This window comes from Bison bison, unplaced genomic scaffold (assembly GCF_000754665.1).
Source record: "Bison bison bison isolate TAMUID 2011002044 unplaced genomic scaffold, Bison_UMD1.0 scf7180017864118, whole genome shotgun sequence".
Classification (NCBI taxonomy): Eukaryota; Metazoa; Chordata; class Mammalia; order Artiodactyla; family Bovidae; genus Bison; species Bison bison.
This window is the reverse complement of record NW_011494690.1, coordinates 2,810,010-2,820,896: the sequence shown is the minus strand read 5'-3', so window position 1 is coordinate 2,820,896 and position 10,887 is coordinate 2,810,010. Positions and strand designations below refer to the sequence as shown.

The 10,887-nt window shown below is 42.8% G+C and overlaps 1 protein-coding gene across 1 annotated transcript in view; it reads left to right on the top strand.

The window, feature by feature from the left end:
- SLC27A2 (solute carrier family 27 (fatty acid transporter), member 2) overlaps positions 1 to 10,887 on the top strand; it is a 56,125-nt gene that overhangs the window by 31,226 nt on the left and 14,012 nt on the right. Inside the window, exon 5 of the mRNA XM_010839504.1 lies at positions 9,423 to 9,617. Within this exon, the coding sequence (XP_010837806.1) occupies positions 9,423 to 9,617 (195 nt within the window). The remainder of the gene's footprint in view (positions 1 to 9,422; positions 9,618 to 10,887) is intronic.

Here is a 10,887-nt window from a genome sequence, read left to right as displayed (position 1 = left end):
TGGCTTAAAGTTCAACATTCAGAAAACAAAGATCATGGCATCCGGTCCCATCACTTCATGGGAAATAGATGGGGAAACAGTGGAAACAGTGTCAGACTTTATTTTTGGGGGCTCCAAAATCACTGCAGATGGTGACTGCAGCCAAGAAATTAAAAGATGCTTACTCCTTGGAAGAAATGTTATGACCAACCTAGATAGCATATTCAAAAGCAGAGACATTACTTTGCCAACAAAGGTCTGTCTAGTCAAGGCTATGGTTTTTCCAGTGGTCATGCATGGATGTGAGAGTTGGACTGTGAAGAAAGCTGAGCGCCAAAGAATTGATGCTTTTGAACTGTGGTGTTGGAGAAGACTCTTGAGAGTCCCTTGGACTGCAAGGAGATCCAACCAGTCCATTCTGAAGGAGATCAGCCCTGGGATTTCTTTGGAAGGAATGATGCTAAAGCTGAAACTCCAGTACTTTGGGCACCTCATTCGAAGAGTTGACTCATTGGAAAAGACTCTGATGCTGGGAGGGATTGGGGGCAGGAGGATAAGGGGACAAAAGAGGATGAGATGGCTGGATTTCATCACCTACTCGATGGACCTGAGTCTGAGTGAACTCTGAGAGTTGGTAATAGACAGGGAGGCCTGGCGTGCTGCGATTCATGGAGTCACAAAGAGTCGGACATGACTGAGCGACTGAATTGACTGACTGATACTTTAATTTTAAATACCTTATTGCTAAAAATGTTAACCATCATCTGATAATGCTGGCTTGCCACCAACCTTCAATTTGTGGGGGAAAAAAAAAAAGAAGTATCTGCAAAGCACAATGAAGCAGGGTATGCCTGTAACAGAAGCAGTGTGACATAAAGAAGTATAAGATGCTCTTGCCTTAGTTCTTTCTCTTCTTACTTCATGTGGTCTCTGCCCACATGTCACTTCATTAGAGAGATCCTTCCTACTAATTCTCAAGCATCGCATCCTGCCCCTTACCATGCATCTGTGGGTTACTGCTTTCTGTGCCACTGTCACTCCTGACAGAGTGCAGGTTTGTATGACTGTTGTCTTTCTCCTCCAGTTATATGAAAGCTCCATGCACCAGGGGCTTTGTTGATTGCCAGATCTCTGGCACTGAGATCTATATCTGGCACATTCTAGGCATCAACAAATTTTGCTGAATGAACCTCTAAATTCTTGCTCCTGAAAGATATGTAATTGACTTGAGGGAAGTAATGTGTTCCGCAAAAATATTTGGGCTTAGCACACATTATGCTAATTCATGAGGCAGATTCAACAGATTTCCTGAGGGTCATAATTAGCTATGAGTTGGGTGAGGACCTTTCCCATAGCAATTTTTGTTGATGTCATTATTGAGTGTTTTTCACATTAATATTCCACCTGGTGTGAAAGATTGCATGCCTCTGTATCAAACCCCGGAGAAGGCAGTGGCACCCCACTCCAGTAGTCTTGCCTGGAAAATCCCATGGGCAGAGGAGCCTGGTGGCTGCAGTCCATGGGGTCGCAAAGAGTCAGACACGACTGCGTGACTTCACTTTCACTTTTCACTTTCATGCATTGGAGAAGGAAATGGCAACCCACTCTAGTGTTCTTGCCTGGAGAATCCCAGGGACAGGGGAGCCTGGTGGGCTGCTGTCTGTGGGGTTGCACAGAGTTGGACATGACTGAAGTGACTTAGCAGCAGCAGCAGCAGCAGTATCAAACCCCAGAAATCCATATAGGGCCCTGCTGTTTGGCTTTTCTTCTCTTGTCAGTTCTTCTCTTGTTCTTCTTAAAAACACTTCCTTGTCAGTTAGAAGTCTCCTGGGGGAGGGGGCATGTTAGGTTTTTTCCTGTTAGTTCTAAGGGGCGCCACCTTTGGAGTTGAGGAAAATAAACACGTTCATATGTCACTTTTTCAGGTTCATACACATACACACATTTCCACATTTCCTTTTTATTAATATTGTCTCAGATGCTGGAAAGCATTCAGTTTGATTGGAGTTTTACATCATCAAAATATATTATGATTTGTTGTATAATAGTAGTACATGGACAACCTCTAATCTAGAAAGAGATTTGGAGTTTCTGTTTGCCCTTGATTTACCCCACCCCTGAGTTCTGGTCTGGTTTGTCTGGAAAATACTTATTAGTATTGTAAGAAATGCTCAAAGTCATCTCAAAAAACCTTCAGTTGAAGGTTTTTAAAATGTTATGATCTTTTGTATAGAAAATGCAAATCAAAAATGCAGTGAGGTAGCATAATGGTCAGAATGGCCATCATCAAAAAAATCTACAAACAATAAATGCTGGAGAGGGTGTGAAGAAGAGGGAACCCTCCTATAGTGTTGGTGGGAATGTAAACTGGTACAGCCACTCTGGAGAACAGTATGGAGATTCCTTGAAAAACTAAAAATAGAGCTACCATTTGATCCATCAATCCCACTCCTGGGCTTATATCCAGAGTAAAACATGGTCCAAAAGGGTACATGCACCCCAGTGTTCACTGCAGCAGTTTACAGTAGCCAAGGCATGGAAACAACCTAAATGTCCATCAACAGAAGAATGGATAAAGATGTGGCACATGTATATAATAGAATATTACTCAGCCATTTAAAAGAATGACATAATGCCATTTGCAGCAATATGGATGACCTAGAGGGTGTCATACTGACTGAAGTGAGTCAGACAGTGAAAGAGAAATATCCTATGTTATCAGTTAAATATGGAATCTTAAAAGAAATATATAAATGAACTCATTTACAAAACGGAAATAGACTCACAGACTTAAAGAACAAATTTATGGTTGCCGGCGGGGGAAGGAATAACTAGGGAGCTTGGCATCGACATGTACACAGTGCTATATTTAAAATGGATAACCAGCAAAGACCCACTCTATAGCGCAGGGAACTCTGCTCAAGATTATATAACAACCTAAATGGGAAAAGAATTTTTAAAAGATTAGAAACATGTATATGTATAACTGAATCATTTTTATGTACATCTGAAATTTTCACAGCATTGTTAATCAACTATACTCCACTAAAAAATAAAAAGTTAAAAAAGAGGAGATGATAGATATGTACAATAATATACTACTCAGCTATAAAAAAAGAATGAAATATTGCCATTTGCAGCAATAACAACAAAAGTGGATATAAACTAAAACTGATGGTGGAAGGCTTGCATTAATGTCATCAGAAATGCCCTCGGCCTTCGAGCTCCTGAAATAGGCTGATCCTGGAGCGGCTAACTCTACCGTCAGCCCCCAGGCATTGGATATCAGGGAGGCAACTCCTACCCTAGCTAAGCATATGAACCAAATGACACCCATCCACAGAATGACCTGGTTCATCAGGAGAATCTGGGGCAATGTTGAGAAGATGCTTCTCCTCCCTCTCCTAAGTCACGTTCAGTAGCTCCCTTGGTAAAGTAGAGGACTAGGGAGAAATGCACCAGCCACCTTAGGGCAGGAGTTCAGTTTATTACAGTACATTAGTCAGTACCTTAACAGACTTAATGTAGTGCTTAAGAGCAAGGACTCTGGAGGCAGCAGGTCTGAACTCTGAGCATTTGAGCAGCATAGTCAACCTCTCTCAATCTTTTATCAGAGACAGGAGATTTATGGTCTGGGGAAGACCTAGAGAAGCTCTGAACTTCTCACGGACCCTAGGAGCAGAGGAGGGCAGGGGTTGAGGCACTGAGAGCAGAGATTGAGTAATTGTCTACTTACTGACCAGCTCCCTTGCCCTGCACAGCTTTCAGAACTCTGGCTGTAAGTGATGCTTGCAGGCAAGACGTCGGAGGAGAGCTGTGCTTTGTTGTTGCTGTTCAGTCCCCTAGTTGTGTCTGTCTCTTCTCGATCCTATGGACTGCAGCACGCCAGGCTTCCCTGACCCTCACCACCTCCTGGAGTTTGCCCAAGTTCATGTCCATTGCATTGGTGATGCCATCCAGCCATCTTAGGGAGTTATTCTTAGGGAGAACTAAACTTTCCCAGAAAAGAAACTGGCCATTGGCTCACTGCCACTTCACTAGACAAGCAGCTCGAGCATCTTTTGGTTGCCTTGTGTGTGTCAGTTGCTTCATTGGTATCCAACTCTGTGTGACCCCATGGGCTGTAACCCATCAGGCTCCTCTGTCCATGGGATTCTCCAGGCAAGAATACTGGAGTGGGTTGCCGTGCCCTCCTCCAGGGGATCTTCCCAACCCAGGGATCGAACCTGCGTCTTTTATGTCTCCTACATTGGCAGGTGGGTTCTTTACCACTTAGTGCCACCTGGGTTGTCTTACTCCTAAATATGAACAGATTCCAAAGGAAAACCTCTAACAGGAAAGATCATTTTTAAAAAAGAAGAAGAAAGAGCATTAATTCAGACAGTAGAAGATGACTTCCAGAAATCAATAATTAATATTCTCAGAAATGTTACAGAAGATATTATATCCATACACCAAAAATAGTATGCTACTAAAAAAGCCACAATAATGCCTTCTGAAAAATAAAAATATGATTTAAAAATTACTTAATCCATAGAAAAGTTGGCAGATAAAGTTGAGTAATCTTATAGGAAATTGGAGGAAAGATAAAGTGATGGACATGAGTGTAAACAAAATAAGAAAATTAGAGGATCCAAAAGATTCAGTATCTGATTAATAGGACATTAGGGAAAGGATAGCAAAAATGGAGAGGAGGAAATTGTTAAGAAATAACAGAAGAAAACTTACCAAAACTGAAGGATGCATTGAAAGGGCTAATTGAGTACCTAAGAAAATGAGTGGAATTTTTTTTTAATGCTTAAACTACACTATGATGTTATTTAAGACTATCAAAAGAGAGAGAGGATTCTATACGAATAACATTTGACTTGCCAACAGCAACACTCAAGCTGGAAGACACAGGAAGCTGTGCCTTCAAAATTCTAAGTAAACATTATTAACGATCTAGAATTTTATATACAACCAAATTATTAATCAAGTGTAAAATAAGATTTTCAGACATTCAAAGTTTAAAAAAAAAAAAAACCTTACCTCCTGTATACCCTCCTTTAGGAAGTTCCTAGAGAAAGTATTCCATCCAAACAGGAGAGTAAAAAAAGAAAAAGGAAGACCCAGAATCCAGGGAAAAGAGACAAAGGATATTCCTACGCCTGGAGAACAACTAGTCCAGATTGGAACAAAAGGATAAAAGGAAGAAAAATGGAAAAAAGGAAATTGTATCGTCTGATAGAAGGAGTATTGTATTTAGATGCTTTTGGAGGATAAGGAAAGAACTATAAATAAAAACTAAGAAAATCAAACAAATGGGCAGGGAGGAAATTATTCCTAGGAAAAACAAACATTTGTTCAAGAATTTGTTCATAGTATGTTACTGAGTTCATCAGTGGTGAGTTAGGGGCAGAATAATGTGAACATTTAATATTGTTTTAACAAAAAATTGTGATATTGGAAAATTGAGAGAGAGTTTAATCCCCATCCAGTACAATGCTGCTGCTGCTGCTACTGCTGCTGCTGCTAAGTCGCTTCAGTCGTGTCCGACTCTGTGTGACCCCATAGACGGCAGCCCACGAGGCTCCCCCGTCCCTGGGATTCTCCAGGCAAGAACACTGGAGTGGGTTGCCATTTCCTTCTCCAATGCATGAAAGTGAAAAGTGAAAGTGAAGTCGCTGAGTCTTGTCCGACTCTTAGTGACCCCATGGACTTCGGCCCACCAGGCTCCTCCGTCCATGGGATTTTCCAGGTGAGAGTACTGGAGTGGGGTGCCATTGCCTTCTCTGTCCAGCACAATGGGAAATCAGTAAATAATGTCTAAAGTGTTTACTCGAAAGATGGCAGATATTTTCATTTAGAAACACAGAGGTGAGAAGCAGCAGCAACAAGCATTAAAAGCATCTGCCTCTGGGTAGTAGGCTGGAGTCAAAGGATAAAGACAGATAAATGGAATAACATTTCTTCTTGTAAAAGCCTTTCAGTACTGTTGGGTTCTTAAACTCTGTGTGTGAGTGTGTATGTTGCTTTTTTTTAACTAAGGAAAAGCATGCTCTCCGAAGTCATATAAATTTGGATTTGAATTTTGGGTCAACTGTGTTTCTACCTGTGTGATCTTGGGCAAGTTACTTTAAACTTTTCAAAGTTCTGTTTCCTCAACTGTAATCTGAGGCAAATACTTGATTATCTCTCACATTTCAGTAGGGCTCCTTCGGACCTTAGATAATACAGGGCAATTTCCTGACACATAGCAAAACCCTCAATAAAAGTCTTCTGCTTTCTCTGATTACCTGGCACCCTGCACCCTCTCTCAACACCCTGACCTCTGACCCTTCATCAGTCATTCAATCCGTGATGGATTAAAATGCCCCAGGTGTGTTTGCATGTTGCACCTCACCTGTAACGTGGAATAGAATGTTTGATCTTTGTTTAAAAAAACAAATGAGCAGGTGACCCTTGACCTAAAATACAGTTCCTCTGGGGAGTGGCTCTGGTGATGAGGAAATTCCAAAAAGAGAAACACTGCTACTCGCAAGCCCTGGTGATCAAAAGCTTAGGTGAGAACCAGACATCTCCAAAGGCTTCAAGAACTCTCAAACATTTCCAGCCTACAGCCTTAATCCCTTTTGCTGGTGTAATTGGATCTCTCGTTTATGATGAACACTAAGCTGGTGGTATTATGACTGTGAGCCCAGCTACCTGGCACCTGCAGGTGACAGATGCACCTGTGAGGCCAGCCCACTTCCCACATTTCAGAGCGCTGCAGCCTCCTGCATCCTAAGCTCTCCCTGGTGTGGATGTCCCAGCTGTTAACTGTTAAACAGGATGGCTGGTGTTTTCATGGCGGAGGTTATGTCTTCTTTTACTACGGGAATTACACTCTATGCCAAGCACAGGGCCAGGCACTATGGACGATATATAGAGAGATTTGGACTCAAAGGAGCTTACAGTCTAATTAGACAAAGAAATGAACTAACAGGGCAATGGTGGGCTGCATGTAGAAGAAGTAAGGTCTCAGGTTTACACACTGAATTGCTACTCTTGAACTTCTCACGCAGGCCTGGGGACCAAGTCAGGCGGTATTTTTAAGCAAGTATTTTTGATGTTTTATTCCCAGAGTGGCAGTGAGGCACACCAGTGTGGGGGCAAGGATAGTCTTTGGAAAGCTGACAGTCCTTGCTGAGGAATAGTGCCTTATAAACAAGGTGACCCCATCTATAAATCACTATCCAAACAGGGCCATTTGAGAGCAGAAGTCGTGTCACTAAGAAGCACATCGGAACAATAGGTGTAAACCAGAACCGGCCCTGGCAAACCAGATGTATGCTGTCCTGACTGCTGTTGTTTTAATCGCCAAGTCGTGTCCAACTCTTTTGAAACCCTGTAGACTATAGCCCACCAGGCTCCTCTGTCCATGGGATTTCCCAGGCAAGAGTACTGGAGTGGGTTGCCTTTTCCTTCTCCAGGGAATCTTCCCCACCCAGGGATGAAACTTCTGTCTCCTGCATTGGCAGAAGGATTCTTTACCACTGAGCCACCTGCAAAGCCCATCCTGACTCATCGGTACTTGATAATTATAAAAGGTCCCAAGTAACCTAGGGACCAAGAGAGCTGATGAAGAGAATAGGTTCCCGCTCAGAACAAGTAGATTCGTGCAAGTTCAGAAGGCTTCTCGGGTAAGACTCCTCAATACACTGGTTAAGAACCACTGGCTCAGATTTCCCTGGTGGTCCAGGGGTTAAGAATCTGCACTTCCACTGCAGAGGGTGCAGGTTCGATCCCTAATTGGGGAACTAATATCCTGCAAGCCATGTGGTGGGGCCAAAAAAAAGAGCTACTGGCATCAAGCCCCTAGTCTGTCTCTCTGCCTACACGTTTCCTCCTCATAAGACTGCACAAGGGGCCCGCTTTTAACTAGGGACAGGTATTGTCCACCTCTCTGGTTAGGTCTCCTGAAAGAACTTTATCACTTGAATTTTGACCAAGGCGCTACTTAAAAATTAAGTGCTCACACACTGCTCCACTGGCTCCTTGACACCTCTCGCATGGAAACCATTCAAGTTTTGTTTGGTTTGGTTTTTAACCACCGGATCAAAGGTTCTCCCCTTGTCAGAGAACTGCCAGCCTCTCACTGCAAACAGTTTTTTTTTTTTCCAGAAAGGATCTCTTATTCCAAAATCATTTCACAGTGATTTCACAGAATAAGAAATAATGTAGAAATGCTCTTCAGAATATTTGCTCTTTTAAGCAAATCGCCGTTCAGTTAACGAGATTTATATTTGACAGGAGAGGAGAACCATCGTCACCTAGCACTTTCACCTCTCTCCATCCTGTTTTCTCTTAGAGTAAAGGTCATTAAGCTATACATTTTGCAAGTTAAAATTATACTTATTTACCTGCTCCTCCCTCCAAGCTGTGATCTCCTGACCTCAATCAAATGCCTCATTAATATAAAATATCATTAAAATTACCTAAGGTTCAGGCATATTTATAGGGCCTCATAAATGTGGTTGAATGGAAAACAGCCCAGTTCTTATCCACCTCTCTTGCTTGATACAAGCTCAGCTTTCAGTTCTTAGACTCAAAACAGCTTTTCCATTGTGATTTCTATTTATAGCAAAGCATATTCCTCCAGGCCACCTGAGGCAGCTGGAAGCCAGTTCCCTCCCCCCTTATCCCCTCCCTTGTTGGTTCAGCTCCACCTGCTCTTGTGGAGCTTGATCACCTGGTCTCTCTAGACAATGAATGCGTGAACAAGAGTCTTCTCTCCAGTACCACCAGGCCCTCACAGGAGTGCTCTTGGATGACTCTATAGAAATGATTCTCTCTCTCTCTCCCTGGACTGTGTTCCCATTTTCTTCTTCATTATCAAGTGAAGACTATAGCTTCAGATTGTGTCGCTCTCTGACAGACCTCTTCCCATGACACCTACAATTCACTGAGATTCGCCAGCCTCATCAAGAGAACAATCAACATGCACAGGGAGCTCAGCTCAGTGCTCTGTGATGACCTAGAGGGGTGGGACAGCGGTCCAGGAGGGAAGGGATATATGTATACATGTAGCTGATTCACATCATTGTACAGCAGAAACTAACATAACATTGTAACATAATTATACCCCAATATACAAAAAGGAAAACAACATGTGACTCAAGCTTCAAATTGGATGGGGATTAAATACTGGCTTCATTTAGTTTCCTGTCCAGTTGTCTCATATCACCTCTTAAAATCAAAATGGGAAAATACAAGTCTTTTGGCTATTAAGTTCCCAGTGTCAGCCCATACTGTGTTTGGGAGTTGGGGGGTGGGTATAATATGTGTGGGGGACAATAAAGGCATGCACTAAGGTCAATTCATAACCAACATAAATATGTAGAAACACAAAGGCCATTATTAATATGCAAGTACAGCCTCCCAAGATGTTTCAGTTTGGTCTCTTCTTTCTCCTGCTACAGAAACCAAACGATCGTGACCACAAAGTCAGACTGGCAATGGGAAATGGCTTACGAGCAGATGTGTGGAGAGAATTCGTCAGGAGATTTGGGGATATTCACATTAATGAGTTCTATGCTTCCACTGAAGGCAATATCGGATTTATGAATTACACGAGAAAAATTGGTGCGGTTGGAAGAGTAAACTACCTACAGAAAGTAAGTATATTGGAAAATGAGGGCATCTGCAGCCAGCTTTCAGTACATGGAGATTTCTTGAAAGCTGTATCATGATGATGCTCTTATTAGAATTCCATGACCCATCCATATCACCAAGAGAGGTTTTGCTCACTCTCTATGACAATGACCTAAAAATGACAGGGTCCTTTGATTTTAACATAGTAATTTCTATTAATGACAATCCACTATGATTTTCCATCTGTAACTTGTGTGAAGTCTTCTAATGCCATTTATACTTGTATATGTTAAAACACTTGAATGTTACCAGTTCTGTATGTTAACTACACACTGTGAAATGTGGTATTTCTCTTTCATTGTGACATGTGTTACCATCAAGAGGCTGGTGGGGGGTCTTTTTATACGTATAGGTGCAGGGCCCTGTCCCCAGAGCTTTAGAAGGAGGGATACCTTGTGTTCACCTTTGTTCAAAGGAGGGCTTCCCTGGTGGCTCAGAGGTTAAAGCGTCTGCCTGCAATGCTGGAGACCTGGGTTCAATCCCTGGGTTGGGAAGATCCCCTTGAGAAGGAAATGGCAACCCATTCCAGTATTCTTGCCTGGAGAATCCCATGGATGGAGGAGCCTGGCAGGCTATAGTCCATGGGGTCGCAAAGAGTCGGACATGACTGAGCAATTTCACTTTCTTTTGTTCAAAGGAGGGTGGGCCCAGACGTCAGTATTTTTTTTAGTATTTTTAGAAATAAAGTTTTTAATTGGAGGATAATGGCTTTATAATATTGTGCTGGTTTCTGCCATACAACAACATGGATCAGCTAATCTTCTGTCTTGAACCTCCCTCCCACCCACCTCATATGCCACCCTTAGTGTGTGTGTGTGTGTGTGTGTATGGGGAGGTGTGTGTGTGTGTGTGTGTGTGTGTCTTCTGTCTTCTGTCTTGAACCTCCCTCCCACCCACCTCATATCCTACCCTTCTAGGTAGTATTTTTTTAAAGCTATTCAACCAAGATTAAGAAGTGCTCCTTTGAGAGAACCAGGATGCATCGAGTTCTAGGCTCTTGTGAACAATTGTGTTCGCCTGGTAACCACACCGATCTTCCCAGGTGGTGCTAGTGGTAAAGAACCCGCCTGCCACTGCAGGAGACTAAGAGACGCAGGTTCCATCCCTGGGTTGGGAAGATCCCCTGGAGGAGGGCATGGCAGCCCACTCCAGTATTCTTGCCTGGAGAATCCCATGGACAGAGGAGCCTGGCGGGCTACAGTCCATAGTGTCACACAGAGTTGGACACGACTG